At 41.3% G+C, this 20,172-nt stretch overlaps 1 protein-coding gene and 1 non-coding gene across 2 annotated transcripts; both read right to left on the reverse strand.

The window, feature by feature from the left end:
- Positions 1-1,972: 1,972 nt before the first annotated feature.
- LOC113987657 (mitochondrial import inner membrane translocase subunit Tim23) lies at positions 1,973-20,166 on the reverse strand. The gene is made up of 7 exons (XM_027720631.2): positions 20,038-20,166; positions 19,544-19,602; positions 16,362-16,455; positions 16,036-16,120; positions 13,761-13,819; positions 11,417-11,527; positions 1,973-3,051 (listed from the first exon to the last, which is right to left on the reverse strand). The coding sequence occupies exons 1-7, from the start codon at positions 20,132-20,134 to the stop codon at positions 2,936-2,938; spliced, it is 621 nt and encodes a 206-aa protein (XP_027576432.1). The 5' UTR covers positions 20,135-20,166; the 3' UTR covers positions 1,973-2,935.
- LOC113987714 lies at positions 14,398-14,600 on the reverse strand. The gene has a single exon (XR_003540624.1). It is a non-coding gene; the product is annotated as a small nucleolar RNA SNORA74 (small nucleolar RNA).
- Positions 20,167-20,172: the final 6 nt, after the last annotated feature.

Consider the following 20,172-nt stretch of genomic DNA (forward strand, 5'->3'; position numbering starts at 1 on the left):
AAGGGTTGTGGTACCCTCTGGTGTCCTTGCATTGGGCTGGCACTCACCAGCACAGTCCAACGCCCACAGAGTACACAAAGCTCCACTTAAAACATACCACTTTCCTATCCAGAATTTATTAAGGACAAGAGTAACCTTCTGTTAAAGCATAGAAAAGGATTTTCCCCTTCTTTTGCAGTCACAGGAAACACAGGCTATGAACACTGGATCATTTTTCTCCCCTAACATACGTTTGCCTTCTATTTTTAAAAGCAGCTTCTTTCTTCAGGGAAGCTGGAGATTTCTACCATGACTAGTAGAAATTTGTTGATTTTTTTTTTTCAACAAATTCCCCCAACCATAAGAAAAGTCACCTGCTGGCAGGGGATAGTGCAAGTGGTTTGCCTTTCTGTTCCAAAGACTAAGCAAACCCAGCTTTACAAGATTCAAAAAGCTTTCACTACACCTGTTGTCTCGGGCTCCCTCACTTGCTGCCACAGCACAGAAAGCTGCCTTGGATCTCTCAGCAAAGCTGGATGCCAGACTGGCACCAAAACCCTGCTCTTCAAGACAGCCAAGGTCTCCCATGCTCACATTTACGTAATGCTGCATGGGAGGGCTGGAACTTGCTTGCCAAATCCTGTTTGCAACTTGATTTTACTTCCTTTTATTCCTACTGAACTTGCATAAATGTTGGTATATTGATTGTTTGCCATTAAACTGTGAACACAGTATATCATGACACAGAATATCGTAAACATGTTCCCTCTATTCCATATGCACAATTCACCTCCCTCACTGCTGCCTCCATGCTGGTTGTGTTTCAAAGCTCAAACTATGGATCACTCCATATACAAACAAATTATGAACCAAAGCTTTTAATAGCTGTAACACAGCTATTTCAGAAAAATGCACTCAGCTCTGCCCCTGAGGTAAGCAATTCCAGGAGACCTGGGGGTATTGCAGACCAGATAACATGCTAAGTTGTTCAAGAGTCAGCCTAGACTCAGGTTGTGCTAACTCTGAACTTGGAAAGGCTTACTCCTACATTATCTCTAGTGTACCTAAAGGAGGAAAGACATTTGTTAAGCTTCAGAGTTTTCCCATTTAATTAGGGCAGAGAGCTCCTGGGTCATATTTTAGTCCTGAAAAAATCTCTAGAAAACCTAAAAGATACATTGCAAAGTTCCTGATTTAAAAAGCAATGCTCACCCACCATCAGCCCCCAAAGCAGCTCTTAATCCTTCATCCATCATGGTCAAGAGCACTGGAACTTAAGTCCAACTAATGGTGACCAAGAAACGTGGGGGAGGAACTCACTGATGCCAACGGGGAGGGCAAAAGCTCAGAAGAGCGAGCAGAGCACATGTTTTCCTGATGTCCCACGACACTGCTGTGCAGCTGCGAGCAGGGGACAATTTCTTTGGTGGCAGCCCTCAAAAAATGCCCACTGGAAAGTGCAGCTGTCACACCACAACAGTAATATGCAACCCACTGATCACTGTGAAACATAGGGCTTAGCAAAAACAGGCATTGCTGGCATAAAGCATCTAATTTGACCTGGTATCCAAGCAAAGCTAATTGAGTTCAGCTGTGAGGGCTTGTTAGCTGGAGCTCTATAAAAAGCTGGTCTTGGTGGCCATTTCCTCCTAAGGAGGCTTCTTAGCAAAAGCTGCATGTCTTTTTGGAGGAAGGTAAGAGTTACCACCTTCCTGTTACTGCTTTTTGGTTGCCTTTATTTTGTCAGGTGCACTGTAGTTATCGAGAGCTGCTTCAGGAAGGAGAACTCAAAGTAGATTCTTGTTTAGCTTAAAGTTGTCTGCTAAGCAGTAAGTTTCCTGTTTTTCTCTTGCCCTGCCTTCACACTGTCTTCAGTCCTGTTTAATGATTTACCTGATTAATTCTTTAAACATTGAAGGAATGAGCTGTTGTACAGTAACTCTAATTACTGAACTCATTAACATCTTATTGTTTAATTTATGCACAAATGATGCTTGGTACATGGTTTAATTTTAACACCGGAGAAAGTTTAGGTTCATCACAGCCTTCATTCTGCCAAAACCTTACAAATGGTATTTCAGGCAAAAAGCTTTGTGCTAATTAGAAGTCCTGTAATAAGCAATGAGAGGAGTCTATATGTTCGGTTTCTAACTGTTGGCTAAATGAGCTCTGAGATACTGGAGCACCCAAGTGTTTTGATAATCCACTGGCAGCTGTTCTGCAACAGCAACTGTACCTCATCCATAAACAACCAGTTCCTTATTTATTAGCGCAAATAAGGGCGTGCAGGGAAGCCCTGCTATGCTCCACCACAACCACGCATCAGGAGACCCTCAGCCTGCTAGTCCACTTCCCCTCACCCACTGACTCCCCCAGGATTTTATCACGTTGGTCCTTCAAAATAAATCCATAAATAAGTCAGTGGATGCAGCACATTTTTGTCTTACCAGTGGTAGGAACAGCAAAGGATAGAAATGGCATTGAGTAAGTACCACCCTTTTTATTAATGATGATGTCCCTTTTTATAGCTTGCCTTGTGCTGTCAGAGTAACAAGCCTTGCCCTGTGCCAGTTGCCAGGTGATGTGTGCTGAGGCTGCAGGGAATGGTCTATGGACACAGACTTTATTACAGGGCTGTCGCTGCCGTGCCCCAACAAACCTGGCAGTGGGACTTGAGCAGGCCTTGTGGCTCTGGCCCAGGGCTGGCTGGTGAGCGTGCCAGGAAGACTGTCTTGGTGGCCACTCTGTTCACTTGCAAGTCCAACAAATATTGCTGCCTCTCCAGCAACTGGCTGGTGGGAAGGAAAGGGCCAGTCCAGCTACACGGTGTCAAGAGGTTCCTCCCAGCACAGCTTCCTTCGGTTTCACACTAATTGTAAATAAAATAGGAAGGGGCACCAGATACATCTCACAACTGATTTGATTGGTGACTATGCAAGTGTGTCCTCTGCCCTGCTCACAGGGACTGGCGGGCCAGGGAGCCCTTCATGTGCTCCCAGTTGTTGTACAGAGCGTAGAGGCCGGTCAGCGTCAGCCCCGCGATCCCACCTCGTGCTATCCCACGCATTCCACCTGAAACAGAAAAAAACAGTAAAGCTCATTGGAGTTACATTTGAGGAAATGGTCAGTCAACAGCACTTCCAAGAAGATCTCTAAATCCAGAGACATTTTAATGAAACAGGTTTTCTTTTTTGAGTAACTTTCCAGAAAGGGTCCTTGTGCTAATTCTATCTTCCTCTCAAACCTGCTGCCAGGCTTGAGGTCAGTCATTCCTGATCCTGACACTAATTTGGCTGTTATGGCTTCCTCTCAAAATGTGTTAGCACTGCTGCCTCATGGAACCACTACAGAGCCCTGGAAGCAAAGATGGCTTTTCCCAATCTATTCCAACTGTCCTTAACACAATTGTTTACAGTTAGGTATGATCTCTTCCCGCTCTAAGAACTCTTCCATTTAGGTTTTCAGAGGAGGAATGTTTTTCAGTTATGGTAACTAGCGCTGGGCGGAAAGAGAACGGGCAGGAGGGAAATAAGTGAACACAACAGCAGCTGATGTGGACATGGCCTTGGGCTCCAGAGATTTGTGAGGGCCATTGTGCAGAACTTATCACTGCTTTTGTGTCTTTGGAATTTTAAAACCCTTCGATAAAAAAAAATAGAAAGTAGATGAGAGAGATTAACTGGCAAGAATTTACTAGGGTGTACATTGACCAATTTATTTAGTTTTAGTAATATTCTTAGTTTTATTAATATTCAAAATTATCACCTCACAACAGGTGATTAAGGTTTGTGAGCACCTTAGTGTAAGGCAAAAAGAGAGGGCAAGTTTGGCTACTACGTGGCTGAAGCTGGGAGTCAGATGGCACCCCAACTCCATTCCATCCATGTAAGTGCTGGGGTGTACAGGGGCAGAAGTAGAGACTTCTGATGCTTTTACTAAACAGCAAAATGCTTCTATTCCTCAGTAGTAGGAAGTGCCTCAGTAGAGCTCCCAGAATGCACCACAAATGCACAGCTGAGAGTATGACCCTCAACGCTAGGAAAACTTCACTGAGGTTGATTCTGCAATGTTTATCATTGCAGCTGAAGCAAGTTAGATAATGTGTACAGTGTATAGAACAAGGCCAGTTTCTGCTGACAGTGAGATAAAACCTGTCTGCCTTATTGGTGAAACTGGCAGTGCAATTCAGGTTCCTCAAACTTGAAAGCAAATCCATCTCAGTAATCAGAGATTTTTATTTTTTTCCCCATTGTGGGTCATTACGTTGTCTCACAGAATTGCTTTTAGGCTTGTATTGGGGCACAAAGCTGATGGTGTCAGTTAGACTGAGACTGTGTTACCTGTGTTGCAAGGTTAAAATACATTTCATTGGAGTTGTTAAACCTCCTCCTATTGCCCAGGCATGCAATGAAACCAAGAAGCTGCGCAAGTGGGACTTCATACTAGAAGCCATGTCTAGTCATAGCTTCTCAAAAATTCATTCCCAGACCAGCTGTGACCATCTGAGTTTTTTGGTGTATAAGCCTAAGTTTGCTGCCCTAACTGCTGAGAATTCAACAGCTCTAAGAAAAGCCTTACTGAGTATGCTCTATGTGCCTAAATCATCATTTAGGAAAGCAAATGTGGACTTCTGTGTTTGCTAATTGATCCTGAATTTGTTGCACAAAAAGCTTTTCATATGAAGGGGTTGCAGCTGGGTACACAAAACTAACCAAGTGCAAGCAGTGTCTGGCAAAAAGCCACAGGTGAAATTTAAAGGACACTTTGTGCAAAACAAGTATTTGAGATAATCTGTAAAAATATTGACTCCTCGTTTCTGCTGGGAAAAATGAATAAAACATGAGAGCCTGATTTTCTGTTGTTATCAGGAATCAACCGATCACAGCAGAAAGCTCCAAAGGGGGCTCATAACCATTAGGGTGTACAGGGAAACGCACAGAATGTGGAACATCCCCACACAACACAATGCAGACAGAGCTATGACTATTCCCATAGGTTCTTCCCTAAGCCCCCATGTTCAGTTCTTCTCCTTTCCTCTTAAAATCCTATTCTTATGGAAGGACAGGTAGTCAAAAGCTGATTGAGCTTGGTTCCAGATTCTGTGAAGTCAGGATTGTACAAGAAAAGTATCATCTTTAATTTGGATAGCTGAGCCACTTTGTAGCATCATGTGGACCCAGGGCACAGTTCTGCTAAGATGTACTACTTCTAACACAACAGATGTTGGTATTTCCATGTGCTGAGGCCAGCCAGGTAAGGATGGCAGCTCTGAACCTGCTTACAATTGCAGGGCCTAAAGCCATCTGTAGGCTGGCAGACAACTTGGGGACATTGCTGAAGATGTTTTGTGAACAGGAACTAAACTTGTGCATTACTGAGAAAGAAAATATCCAAGGAAACAGGTAAAAAAATGTTTCCTACCAGGTTGCCTAAGCTTCTGCTACAAAACATTCACAGTAATTTTTTATTTTTTTTTTTTGTAGCAGTTTGTCCTGGTTTCTGAGCTATCCACGGTAAATACAAAAAAAGAGAAAGGGAAAGGAAAGTTTTCTCTAACTGGTCAGATTTGCATTTGAGTAAGTACGTGCAGGTCTGTGGCAGACTTCAAACAGTAACGCACTGTCGAATGCAGCCCTGTTGCTGGGCAGAAATGTTAGGCCCTCTGAGGAAAATTAACTTGTTAAGAAAAATAAAAAAAGAAATTCTCCACTCCCATCCCAGCTGTGTTTACATGATAGAACACGTTCCCACCCCTCCTCTGCAATCACTCTCTGCAAGCCTCTGATACCAAGTCTGCCCTGACAAACCCTGCTGAAACGTGGTTGTGAGCCTCTAATCTTGCACGTCCCAGTCAGATAAAGGTTCCAGCTGACAGATGCTTCTGGAAGCAGGTATTTTGAGACCAGGCACCTTGCACAATAGTTGAGAACTGCTATGGGTTTCCAAAGATACATCTGATGCTCTCTAAATGGGAGTTTAGTTCTCTGGCTTTGGCTGCTGCACCCTTTCACCATAAAGTATTGTCTCTATTCTGTGCATTTACAGTAGGTTCTGGTGAACACTGTGCCATGACACACAGCACTGCATTCTGATGCAGCTGTGTTATGACACAGCATTCCAACAGCACAGCTCTGTGTTTTTCATGGTAGGAGCCACTCCTAACACTGAACTGGACTTGTGCAGTAGGTAAAACCATTACTACATGCCATAACATTAGGGCAAAGTCCTCAGAACCTTGTGGTCTCGATTTTCAGAATGTTACTCCACTATGCTGGGACAGTTCCTGGGATGTTAGAACCAAGAACCATCCAACAGCAAACACTGGAAATACCTTAACTGAAACCTCAGGCTGGCACACTTATGCCAAACAAAAGAAGTGTAATCATTAAATAGTTACTAGTTTTCTGTCTTCTAATCTCTCTCTTGGATACTCTGAATGAAAATAGTTTCTCTTCCTTTCAGGCACGAAAATATTTTTTTATCGAGTTCAGCTTCTCAAATGTACAAGGCAATCTCAGTTTTGTTCCAAATTAAAGCATAGTGGTGCTAACCAGACCACCTGAACCATCAAGACATTTGTTTGAACATCTATGGGTAGTCCTAGTGGGCCTATGTCATTAGAAAATACGAACAGTTTCCTCCTGCTGCTCCACGTGTTTATTTTATGAAATCTTTAAAGTGTGGGCAAAGTCTGTGGATACAGAAATTACTGAGGAAGTTGATAAACTTATATATGGAAGCAAGATACATTCCAAAAAAGCATGCTCCATTTTCATATTGCTGCAGCTAAGGCAGTATTGTGGTTAAAATACAGAAACAACAAAGCTTGAAACAGGGAACATTTCCTGTAGTTCCTGTGCTATGAAGGCTAAATTAGAAAAACAGTAGGAATTTACAATTTAATTTACAAGTTTAGAAGTACTAGAGCTGTTGAAATTACTTTGCAAACATGATTAAAATTTCCTATCTTCTCACTGAGTGAAAGCAGCAGCACCTGAGTGACAGGAGGCTACTTCAGCTGCTTTAAATGGCACCTGCAAATCCCTGTAGGAATGAGCCCTTAGTTCATTGTTCCTGCCTAGGAGGGCTGGGCAGCACTGAAGGCAGCACTGCTCTCAGTGGCCACTCATACTCTTAGACATCAGTCCTCATGTAACTAAGAAAGCCTCAACAAGCTATCATGCTGCTTGTACTTTGCCCTTATCTCTTCCTTCTTTCAGATCTGAAACAAAATCCTTTCACTAAACACCATTTGACTGATAATCCTATGGACCTGTTCTGCTGAAAGAGGTTTTAAGAGGTTCTTAATTTCTAAAATGCCTGACAGCCCTCAACTTCCCTGTTCAGAGGCAAATCCTTTACTTGCTTTTCTCCAAATAATGCAGAACAGTAAGATATCCCAGGCCCACACCTGGGCAGTCCCCCAGAAGCTCCTCTTTCCCCCTCCCCACGCCACAGGAACACGAAAACAATCCTGTCCGGCCCAAAGAAAAACCCAGGTTGAGCCCAAAGGGAAGAGGCTTTCTGTAGCTCAAGAAGTAGTCAGCTAACACAGCTGCCCTGAACTACCCACTGAATGTCACAGAACTGATCTTGAGCTCCAGCCAGACTTTACTGCTGGCAATAAAACATTCATAATTCATAACGTATTGACTTTTCAGGGCTGTGTTCTGAGGTCTTAAAATGACAGCTACTACCTTCAGCTATTGCTAGCATGCAGTTCCCTTCTTCTCAGACACACACCACTTTATATACCAAATTACATAACATCTATTGTGCAAAAGGCATGAGATGCTGTGCTTAGTATCGGTTCCTACTGCACAAAAGTATATAAAACCAAGTAATTCAGTTTTTCCAAAGCACTGCTTTACTTTTGTTCCTGTTACCCCTAACCTTGGGAGGGGTAATTATCTAAGAAAAAGAACATCTACAACCTGTGTAACCCTCAGATAAGAGGTAAAGGTTAGTTAACTTTTTTGCTTACTGAAGTCTCTGTCAGGAATTTCAGTGAGAAATTAATGGCTGTCACACAGGGTCAGACCAAAGTCCCACCTAGCTCAGGATCTTTTTCCTGAGTGATCAATCCTTGAGCAGTGCAAGATCCTCAGCCAGCTGTACCCTGGTGACATGATGACTTGAACCATGTGCATTTTCATGGTGGGAGATAATAACATAGTGCACGGTGCCAATCATCTTTTGTTACTTTTGGTTACTAGTAAAATTATGAGGAAATGAAAGATGTATGGCTTAGAAAAGAGGTTGAAAACATGGGCAAGGGGGCTAAACGTTTGTTTAAGATGTATTTATGCTTCATAACATTTATCAGAAAAAACTCTGGCATAACAGATATTAACAGATATTAATTTCTGCCTTTTCTTGAAACTGAAGAATAAAGAATAGTATCTTATTAAATGGAAAAACCATCCTTGTGGACTTGGGATATCCAGACCTCCTTTTAGCCAAACTCAAACTGAATTGGCTGAGTCACAGTAACATTTCTACTACATATGCCACTGACAGAGGAACACAAAGGGTTTTATTTTGTCTGTCACTCAAACTGAATGTTCTGGGTAGAAGTTAAATGGTGAGCTCAAAAAGCAGCTTCCCTAAAGCTGTAAGTCTGGTGAAACAAGTTAATACTGTACTCTCACTACTACATTTGGGCTAAAATCTACTAAGTAATATTGGTACTGAATTTAATTTAAAATAAATGTGAAAGCTAGAGATCACTTTGGTCAGAGGAATCAACCAGTATGATGTTTCAAAACTGCTTATATCAGTTTTATGTTTAAATGCAATTCAGTGTATGTTAACCTAAGCCATGCAGTGTGGGGAGATGGATTCCAGCTAACACTTGATATATGATGGGGATTTAATGGCTTTAGTCACCTGCAATGGGGAACTTCCAGTGACTACTGCCACTTCCAGTGAACATGGGGGGAGGCTGAACTGCCACAGTTTGTCCTCACTTGCAGACTTTTCAATCCTCTTTTATCTTCTCACACACAGCTTGTGTGTCAAGTAGCCTTGCACAAAACTGCTCACAATCCAATGGCTTTAGAACGTACACGTTCTGTTTGACTCCTGGCATTTTGGTAATGATTAACACTTCCACAAGGACAAATTGTGAAAATGGGGACCAGTTTGGGGTAACAAATCTCAGCTTCCAAAAAGTCTTCCCACTACTTTTTTTTCCCTGGTCACTCATCAAATGCTTATCATTTGTTTAAGAAATTCACTCTAGGCTTTGTCGTGTACACAAGAGGATTTTTCAGTGCAGCACAGCTGCTGATGTGATTCCTCCAGCAGTGCTGTGTTTAAATATGAAGTCATAATAAAAGACCTCCATACGTTATAGGTTTCTTCTTAAGTATGTTCCCAACCTCTTTACAAGGAGGAATGATGGAAGTGGGAAATCTGAGTGTTTGAACGGCACTGTTTCCAACTCTGTAACTACACTTTGTGAATTACAGAACAGCCTTGATTTGCAATGGCATGTTTGTGGGAGTTTCCAGCTGACACTAAAATATGGAGGTTTATAACTAAGTGTCCTGGATAGCTTTTAAATTTTCCTTTTTTTTTTTTTTTTTATGCCAACACAACATGGCATTCCATGTAACAGAGGAAATGATTACAATCTTGATATGTCACAGATGTGTGCTGATGATTTGCATTGTTTAAATATTCAAGGTTTTTTAGGTGAATATATACATTGATGCTGAGCAAAGGCAGAACTTAGAAGTTTTACCATACAGAATAAGAAAGGGCATTCTGGCATAAGGTGACAGGAGAGGTAGAATGGGAGAAGCAGCAAGAGGGAAAAAAAAAAAGATTGGAACTAAATTCTTGAAACAGATGTGAATATAATCTTTTTCACTTTGAGAACTAATCCTTGATCTTTGAGGTCACATTTCCTGCATATGGTGAAAAACTTATTTCTTTTGAGTTTCTCTGCACTGTGGTTCATATGCACGACACATACTTGAAATACAATACTGTAATGAATACAGATTTACTGACTACATTTGCCTTTATCAGTGCTACTATTAGCTCAGTCGATCTTATGTTACAAAACAGAAAGTCCCACTGTGCCCTGGTTAGAAAAACTTCAGTAGTGTCAGATGACTGTGCATGTGACTGGGGGAATTATCTGTGGTTGCACTGTGACAAAACAAGATTACATGTAATGCCAGCTCTATACTTTGGAAAGGTAAGGGGGAAAGTTCTGCTGGAGACTAAGATGGCAGTTCTTATTAACCTCCTACAGAAAATGTTAGACTTCTACACTGCTACCCTATCTGGCTGTTACTGCTAACCTGTCATATCACTCATGAAACCTCAAGGAACTAGCAGATTACAAGAGAGCTGTGTGCCCTTGCAGAGTTAAGAGCACAAGCTGGTATTTATGAGGGCTGCTGAAGCCAATTACTTTTGGTTTCAGTTCGTCTAGGCCAACAGGAAAATAAGACTGCTCAAACTGTTTTGCCTGATTTATAAAGCTGGACTTCAGGAATGCTTTTGAGACACTGAGGCTCAGTTAGATATGCAGAAGTACATAGGTTAATTCTAGAATTATCTCCTTAGTAAAATGCAGGTGACTCATATAGCCAAACCTTTATTGAGTTACTTAAGGCTTTACTCCATGTGGTAATATCAGTCTGTGGTACCCAGCAGTCCTCTAAAAAAGATGACACCTCCAATGGTCAAGCTTTGAACATGTGTTGACAGACATTTTGCTGATGAAGCTCAGACTCTCTCTTCTGCAAACAATTCAGGATGCATCAGCAAACTAACCTTAAAGCCATGCCGTTCTCAAATGATGTTGTTTGTTGGTTTTGACCACTATGCAAAGACCAGAGTCCTACCACAGGACAACAGTTTCACCAACAGCTAAGTAATAACCTCATAAATACATCCGTTTCGATGTGTGTAGGGTTTTGTGCAGCTCTGGGTGCTACTATCCCATGAATTCCTATCACATGAATCACCTGTAGAAAGTTTCATGTTCATGCAGTCAAGCTCTATGTTCTGTGTATTCTGGGAAACAATTAGTTTTATTCCTGCTGTCGCTGAAAAACATGGCTAAGAATGAGGTGGGTATGTATTTTACACAACCTTACTATAAACCTGAGTAAATACTTGAGTGTTTCTTCAGTATACAGGTATAAAGTCGTAATTTGGCTCTCATGATTATTGTCAGTCCTGTGCAAGTTGGAAAGAATCAAATTTAATTTAGCTTGATTTTTCTTTAAAGTGCAAATTCTCCTTAAGTAGTCTTAGTTGTGTGAAAAAACATTGTGCTGGGGACTTTGAGCTAATAGTCATTTTTACACTGTCAATTTTCAGAGCAGGACAGTATTTAGTAGAAGTAATGAGGATCCTAATAACTAGGACGAAGTACAAGAGAAGGAAAAGGAGAAACACTTTGCTACTCTACCAGTGCTCTTGTATAGCATTCCTGTCAAGGTTCCAGCAGCTACGGTGTTCAGGTCATCTTCTGCACCTCGTGTTTTTTCAATGATGACTCCAAATGCACTGTAAAGTAGAGCTGGGGAAAAAAAAGATTAAGAAAACTCAAGTTAAAACCCCCATTGCCTGAGACACAAGGCTTAGAATCCAGGCTTGGTGTAGCTATTTAGACTGTGCTTCTGAAACACTGATTTTCTGCTTATTTAAAGGAGAGGAATCCTCTGAAAAATCCCACCTTTGGTGGTTTTCTCCCCAGACCTCTTTCTATTTTATAGATATTTAAATTAATATTGGATTGCTTGCGATTTGACATGCACAGGCAGAGAAGCAGCAGCTGGAAATGAAAACTTTATCCCTAGAGCACATTTTGCTCTGGGACAACTTTAGACAACAAGAAAGAAAAATGCATGGGCTTTTCAGTATGGATGCATCTATCATCTATGCATTGTGATGAAGGGAAAAGGCACCACCATCACCACCCCTCGTGTATTTCATGCATTAAATGAAAGACATCAAAAACCCCCCTTGTATTTCATGCTGACAATTTGAAATCTTGACTTCTGCTAAAAAGCATGTAAATCATTCCTGAACAACAACAATAATGCTGAAGAGTTGAACAGCAGCATCTTTCTCCTTTCAGCACAGGCAATGGTATTTTAGCTTGCCTTAGCAGCAAGTAGTATTAAGAGTGAGGGGAAGGAAAAGCTGAATTCAACATAATTTTTTTAAGCAGTTCAACACAGATGTTGCCCCTGTTCAGGAACAGAATGACAAAAACTGTCAGTAGTGACAAAAAGAATCTTTGAGATACAGAAATGCTGGACAAGCAAAATCAAAAGCAAAAATAATTCAGCTCCTTTGAAAGGAACTCCTCTGGTAGCTAGGACAAGACAGAGCTATACAAAATCCCCAAAGTTAAAGTTCAGCTTAACTCTCTGATTTTGGAGGCTGCATTTTGTAGGAAAATAACAATTTGTTACTGGAATGCACAAACACTTTCTTGAGTAATCTTTCTTCAAACACAGCTGAAAAAACATGTTAATGTGTCACTTAAACTGGAACCTTGAACTGCAGTGTATCTGCATCTCAGTTTTCAGACATGTTTTGATTAGATTTGGAACAAAAAATAAGAAAAATGAACCAACCAAAAAATGGCACAATAAAACTCACTAGGCAATCAATGTATCTCCTATGAAACAAGTGCCACTTTTGCTGTAGTTCAGAATCCTGTCTCTGTGGCTTCTCTACTATGCCTCAAAAGGTAATGTCTGATTTGAATGGCAGCTAATCTGCTCTTTAGAAATAAGACTGAAAGAAAATGTAATAAATGCAACTTAGCGTATGCTTCGATGCATTTCTCAAAATTCAAATATATTACATGATGTCATCTGATTTAAATATTGCTAAGTTCCACTACAATGTTGTAGGGCAATGAGTTCCATCATTATTCTTCAAAATAATTTCATCAGTTTTACATTTCTCCTTTCAAAGGTACTCTGTAACTTCTGGCCTTTTAAGACTGGGGAAGACTGAGGGTAGGGGGGAGGCCAAAGAGCTTGTACTCCCTAGGGCATCAGGTATTTCACTGACTTTCATGAAATCTTCTCCAGTTTTTCTAAGGCAACTGATGTGATTTTATTTCACAGCCCATTCCCCACCCAAACCCCAGTTCACAGAAGTCTCTTCTTCATACATCAGGTTACTGATCATTTGTTTTTCTCTTTTTTCCTAACCCATATTAGTTATGAGCAATATTTAGGTTCAGAGTTGGTGGTGTCATATGTGACTTTTCTAGCTAATGGGCCATCATTAAAGGATAAAACTTCGTAGTCACTATCACTTTTCTGCTTCAGATAAATATTTTGTTGACTCTTTAAATGGAAACAAACATCAGGCAGTTGATCACATGATCTCTGTAGGTTAGAAAAGTTACTTCAGAAGTATTAAATTATATTTTTTTGCCTTAACTTGTGAATTAACTGTAATTTATTAACAAATAAGCATTATCTATAATTTCTAGTTATTTCTTTTACTCTACAGATAGAGTTCTGGTTTGTAATATAGTAAAAACTTTGGGGTTTAATTAAAGGCTTTTGGTTACTTATGCTTCAAACCCTATTTTAGCCTTTAATTTCTTTTTTGATGTCTACTGAAATGTCCTCATGTCCCAAAGAAAAAACTTGCATTTTTTCCACAATGGATTTAATGATGAAAATTTAGAGAATTCTGTTTAGAGAATACACAAATACACTTTCCCAATAATTACATCTTTAAGTAAATTGTTTTCCCTACAAAAGAATGACTTTACTTACCCAGTGATCCCAGTGTGTTAGCCCATAATGCTCCTTGCCTTGTCACCATATTTAGAATTCTAAAAAGGAGTTAAAAAGGTATGAAAATGTTTAGTGCTCTGTGTTTACATCAAGGCAGTGTTTATGACATCAGGTCTTGTGTGTTTACACTACACATTTGGTTAATAAAACTGGAATAATGAACTGAAAGCTCTTCAAAACAAAACACTAAGGCAAAACACACAGCTTGGTAATACACAATCTCTATCATGGATAGTGTGCAGGCAATACTGAAAGCAAATATTCAGTCCTGTCAAATCTTAAGAAAACCTTTCTCTCTTTTCAGGGCAAACTTGACCCTTGCCAAGACTCAAATCTCTTCCCTGCAAATAGCTTGCTAACCCTGGGTGTTCCTTATGTGGTGACTACACATAGTTACCAGAATGATGGGTACACCTTTGCTGAGGTAACTGGGTAAAAGACCTCTGGGAAAGCCAGAGTGCCCTTCTAGAAGGACCATGTGTCAGGGAGTGGGGCGATGTCTGAGACTAAAACCAATTCTGAACTAAAGCAAGTCAGGAAGAAGAGAGGCAATCCTTTGCAATTCCATTTGTCCAACTTAGCACCAACAGAAGGTGAAGAACCCCAGGTGTGTCTGTATGTATGCTCCCAGACTAGCACTACAGAGGGAAAGGAAACCTCTAGTGCGCTCTCAGGGAAGCACAGGGACATTTCTTTTTGGCCTCAGCTGTCTCCAGATTGGGGACAACAGCAGCCAGAAGAAATGACTGATCTTTATCTCCCAGCAGTGTAACACTGTCACAGGCACAGTATTGCTCTGGACAGCTGACTACCACTGGAACTTGGTTTATCATTTAAAGCAAAAAAGTCACACGTTATGTCGTTTCTGGTTTCATTTTCTACTATTTTTCCTTTTTTTTTAAAATACTTTTCATTAGGACGCAGGTCATTACTGAATATGGTTAGGAAATGAACTAAACAATAATGGAAAATTTCCTTTTGAAACAAGAGAAAAAAAAATCCAAGAGGTTAGGGTACTGACAACCTGTCCTTAATTACAACCCCCACCCCCACTTCTTAACTTTACATCAATTTTGAACTGATGAGAAAATTGATAATTTTCATAACCATGACACATTGAGATACTTGATTCAAATTCATTAAAAAAAAAATTTGTGCACAGTTAGGATAAATTTGGAGGAAATCTAGGCAGGTCTCTTCCCTGCATCTGATAAACTTAATGCACTGTTTGAAGGTGGTGACCTTCAGCAGGCCTTTCCCTTGCAGGGCCAGGATAACAGCAGGGTGTGCACTGACTGCCACCTCCTGGCCTCGACCTGCCAAAGTTTGTGCTTAACAACATGGTTTTGTCCATTCCAAATACATATACAATTCTGTTCATCTAGACAAGAGCTGTAATTATAGTGGTGAATATTTTGATAAAGAGGTTGAATACAGAAATAGAACTTAAAATGGGGCAGACCCAGTATAAACTGTACCAGAAAATAATAAGTTCCTCCTCTAAAATTCCCTTGATACCAAGTATTCTGGGAGTGAAAATTGTTTTCCCCCCATCATTCCACTCCTCCGATTTCCTATGGCTCCTTCACTTAGGTTTTCTTATAGTTGTGTCTAAACTACCATTAATTCTAGAAGAACCATCCTGTTGAAAACAATGTTCCTGTTTCATACTGCGTTCTGTCAAACAATCAGGTAAGGTGAAATCATGGCAATGCCATGGGTGTTCATGGATGCCATAATCCAGAACAATTTCCACCCTGCAGCACTTGCTGAGCAGCATGCACCAATGTCAACCCTAATGCAAATCCAGGCAGGCCCAGCTTCTGCATTTTAATCTTCTCCTGGTTTGGAAAAGCTTGGGAAAGAAGGGAGACTCACTCCCAGAAAAATGACAGCAAAAAATAGCTCAAAGCAAACTCTGCTGCCTCTGGGAGTATTTCAACATATAAAAACACTGCTTTGCCTTTGAAGTAGATTTTTAGTAAACATCAAGACAGTAATTTATTCTCAAGTATTTAAGGTAAGTCAGAGGACACACCAACTGTGACTAAATGAAAAGCAAAAAGCTTGAACTGAACATCATCACAAGGAAAACATTTGATAACTTGTTGAACACAAATACTGATTCTTGTTTGTCCCCACTAAAGAAAAAAAGGGCATTTATTTTTGCAGTATATTCATATCTGATCTTGTACAAGGTGGAAGAAAGAGCTCTGTCACTAAGGTGTGCTTTGCTTTGAGATGGAACACTTACTGTACGTTTCTAGGTTTTGACCACGGCATGTTCTGTGTCTCCTTCAAGCCAAGTCTCAAACCATTCAGTGCACCAAACGCTGCCCCTGGGTGGCACAATATCAGTCATTACTTTTTGAGAAGAAAAAGGAACAGAAAATCCCTGAAACAATACTAGAAACAAATACTGAGAGTAAACTTCAGTGTATTTCAGAAGTCAAATACCTGTTCATTTAAGACTAGAACAAAGAATGCCTTGCAGAACAAGTCATTGACAAACTTATCAATTACTGTAGTGCACAGGTGTTACCTGGACAGTTGGGAAAAGTGGAAAACACAACCACCTACCTGTCATACAACATCCTCCAATGGTAAAAAAGGCCAGCTCAAATCTGCCTCGAGTTTTGTTGGCTCCTGTGGGCAAGATAAACTCATCTGTGTCCTGAGGGAAAACAAAAACAAATGCTTTTGTATTTTCTAAGCATACCTGCTTCAAAATGTAGGCCATATTAATCTTTTTTCTTTAATTCATGCAATGAACTAAAGATGGATACGAGTGTTTCTGGAAAATTCTTGCCTATGCTAGCAGAGAGAGGGAATACAGTATGTGTATGCTTTATTAAGTGTGAAAAAGGACTTTAAAAAGATAAACTGGGAGCTTTTTTTCCCCCTAGCTCTCTAAATTTTTAGAAATTACATCAGTCAGGCAAGGAACTCATACTGTGTGGGTTGCTGGTTGTTTTTGTTTTTAATGACTATTTGCTTAATTATTTATTACATCTTCCAGCAGGCAAAACAAGCCCTCCAAAAACCTTCCTGTTTTCTGATTATGCAGCACTGTTTCCTCACTGAGCAACCTATATTGATGCAATAATGCCTTAATTAAGGTTTTCCACTACTCTGACACTAAAGAAAAACTACCTTTGTGCCAAAAGAACTGTTTCCATGCACTGAAATAAGTGACCTATTTTGAAGAGGTGAAAAAAGAAGGAATACACTCAAAATTAATGATCAGGTGAGGTCAGCAGTTTTTTACTTGTGCATCTTCCTCTTACAGAGACAGGTTTGTTTTGTGTCCTTGTGAATGGCCTGAGAAGCTTTGGAGAAACCAGCACATGTATAGAGATTAAGGTGGGCCAAAGAAAGTTTTCAATTAGACATGAGCAGGATGCATGTGTTGATGAGGTGCTAAAGCAGCTAGATCTGTTTTATGCTTCTGTGCTTTCCAGACATAGTATTACTCACCCCCTCTGTAACTGATACATGACTGCAACAACTGCAAGCTCAAGGAATTGCATTCCAAGGGCTTTTATTGGCCCATACTTGACAGTAAATGTGGATGGCAATACAGGAAAAATATACAGCTTCTAAAACTGTGAATATTGTATCAATAAACTGAACCTGTAATATGGTTTCTATCTTCCTTCTAACTAAATTGTTGAAGAAATTCAGTGCATGCACTAGTTAGCAGCTTCTAACAGTTTTCACTACTGCCCCAAAAGTCAAGATGAACCAATCCTTGTCTCTGTGTAACATTTAAGTTTCTATAACAACAACCAAGGAGTCCCATCCTCTGGGCTTCTGCCATAGCATTATAAAATGCTATTTTATAATGCATGTTACCCTCTGAAGGCAACAAAGCATTGCAGGAAACACTTTGTTCTGTGCCTGCATTAATGGACCAACCAAGAAAGTGGGTTTTAAATAATGAGTACCATTGTCTCATTTGTTATTATGGGAAGGCCAGAATCAAAATGTAAGGTTCTCAACAATAAGGTTTTTCCTTTGCGTTCAGAAAGCAAAGAGATGGTCTTTGAACACAGGAGACCCTCACCTCTCTTTTCTTCACAGAAACCCCAAATTTAAAGGCCAATAATTTAAGTTCTTGTATTCTAAAATATTAGCTATTTCTTTTTCCTTGAATATTTAGAATCCCAGGGACCTGTGGAGACTGCTTGGTGCAACCCACACTGCTAAAAGTAGGGTCAGGTAGTGCTGGGCACTCAGTCACTCCCAGCTCTTGTGCTTCTCTAAGGATGGAGACCCCACAGCTTATCTGGGCAACTTCTTCAGGTAAAAACCACGAAACTTTCTCACATTTAAATGGAATTCCCTTTTTATTTCAATGCACTTTCCTTTTATTTCAACACAATAGTGCTAAACTTAAAGGTAGGGAAGTGTTATAACACAGACTGCAGCCTATGTGTTACATCAACAGGTATTTTTAGAACTGTACCACGACACTGATGCCAACACCTTTTAGTTTAAAGCAAATTTCTCTTCTGTTTTTAAAAACTATTAGTATACACACAGGCTTTGTTCTACAGCCTCTGCTACACTGCTTTTAACACCACCACGTTCTCAGATAAACTGTACTAAGGACGCAAGACAACTTCAGAGAGTGTTTTGGGGAGAGGTCTAAATAATCACTCAGCATTTTTCTGACCACTCAACAACAGCAGGCCCCACTAGTGAACACACAAACAGAGGCATATCCCCTGTTTTCTGCCATTATGGGAACGTTACATTGTAATCTGGGCTACAACAGCTTCTAAGGAAAGAGAAACATAATAAACAGCCCCCAGAACTCCATTCAGAGCTTCCAGCTACAGAATAAACAGTGTACCATCAAACATAAGGCACACAGATAGCAGATCCTATGCAACTGTGCTAATTCTACAAAATTTAATGTTCTCAGATAATATGAGCCACATACAGAGAAAAATACTAAGTAAAATCATTAAGACATGCATCCTAATTGGACTAACTTAAACATTTTCAGCTACAGTTAATACTGCTGAAAAAGAAAAACATTACTGGAGTTCAAATAATTTTTTTTTCCTTATGGTGCCATCATTTTATATTAAGTAATGTTAAGCTGTGTGTGACAACCACTATTCTGTAGAACAAAATGGGAAGTTTCACTTCGTGATGGTCCCCCTTCAGCTGGGAAATGACATAAATGGTGTGACATTCGCTGCTGCTGTGATGACAAACCCTGTTATCAGGTCTGGGGTTTGGCCCAACACCTCTGTAAAGTTCAGAGCTTCACAGAGTTCTGGAGACCAATCCCTGAATCATCAGAATTCTCACAGTTGTGATGATGATCAGAAAATTCACACTTCAGAAAACTAATCCATGAGATGAGTGGAGAGATTCTGGCTGCTGTTACGTTACACATGTTGAGGGGGCTCAGGGGAGGGTGTGACCAATGCCAGGATTGCTATGAGGGTGCCTTGGGTGTGCCAGCCTCAGGGCAGGGAGGGACACCTCCTCTCCTCCCCAGCAGCAGGTTTGTACTGACACAACAGTCTTACCAATTCTCTGTATTTTCACTGGTTGTCTTCTACATGTCATGGCACTGCAAGCTTTTATTAGGTACAACACTCAAAAATTGTTTCTTTCCACTGTTCACCACTCAATACCTCAGCACACCCTGCACAGCACTGCAGGAGTTTTGGGGTGTTCACGTGTGGTTGTGCAAACACTGGGATCGAGTTCTACACGATAAAAACAAGCCTCCGTCTCACCTGTACTAGATACTTGGGGTCCAAGTTTAAATACGGTGACAAAGGGCTCATTCCAGTCACTGAAAGGAAAAAAACCAAATAAACAGAGCAGTTTAACACCAGCTTCCCCAGTAATGATCCACATCCTGTGAGGCAGAAGGGGGCACACCTCGTGCGCGGAAGCAGGGAAGATTCCGCCGTGAAGTTGCACAACTCGTTAAAAGGCGGCCCCGGCCTTTCAGGAAGCGGAACGGGAGCTCCGGGATGGGGGCGGCCGCGGCGTGACCAGCGATTGTCGCGACACGCGGCACGACCGGGGCCTGGCCCTCCGCCCCCGTCCCGGCAGGGGCAGGAACCGCCGGGGACCGGCTTCCTCCGGGCGGGCCTGTCGATCCCTGTTCCGCCTTCCATCCCCGAGACCGGCCTCGCTCCGGCCGCCCGGCCCTGCCGCGCTGCCCGTGCGTGGACACTGCCCTCCGCCCCACCCCGCCCCCGCCGGCTGCCCCGGTACTCACGCGGCACCCCGGCGAGGTCGGCGTGCGAGTACCCGAGCCCGCCGGCGCCGAAGAGGCCGCCGAGCCCGGTGCCCTTGGAGTTCCCGCCGCCCTCCATGGCGGCCGCCCCGCCGCCCTCACCGCCCGCTGCCGCCC

This window comes from Pipra filicauda, unplaced genomic scaffold, assembly GCF_003945595.2.
Source record: "Pipra filicauda isolate LSUMZ 115617 unplaced genomic scaffold, ASM394559v2 scaffold173_size1550139_pilon, whole genome shotgun sequence".
Classification (NCBI taxonomy): Eukaryota; Metazoa; Chordata; class Aves; order Passeriformes; family Pipridae; genus Pipra; species Pipra filicauda.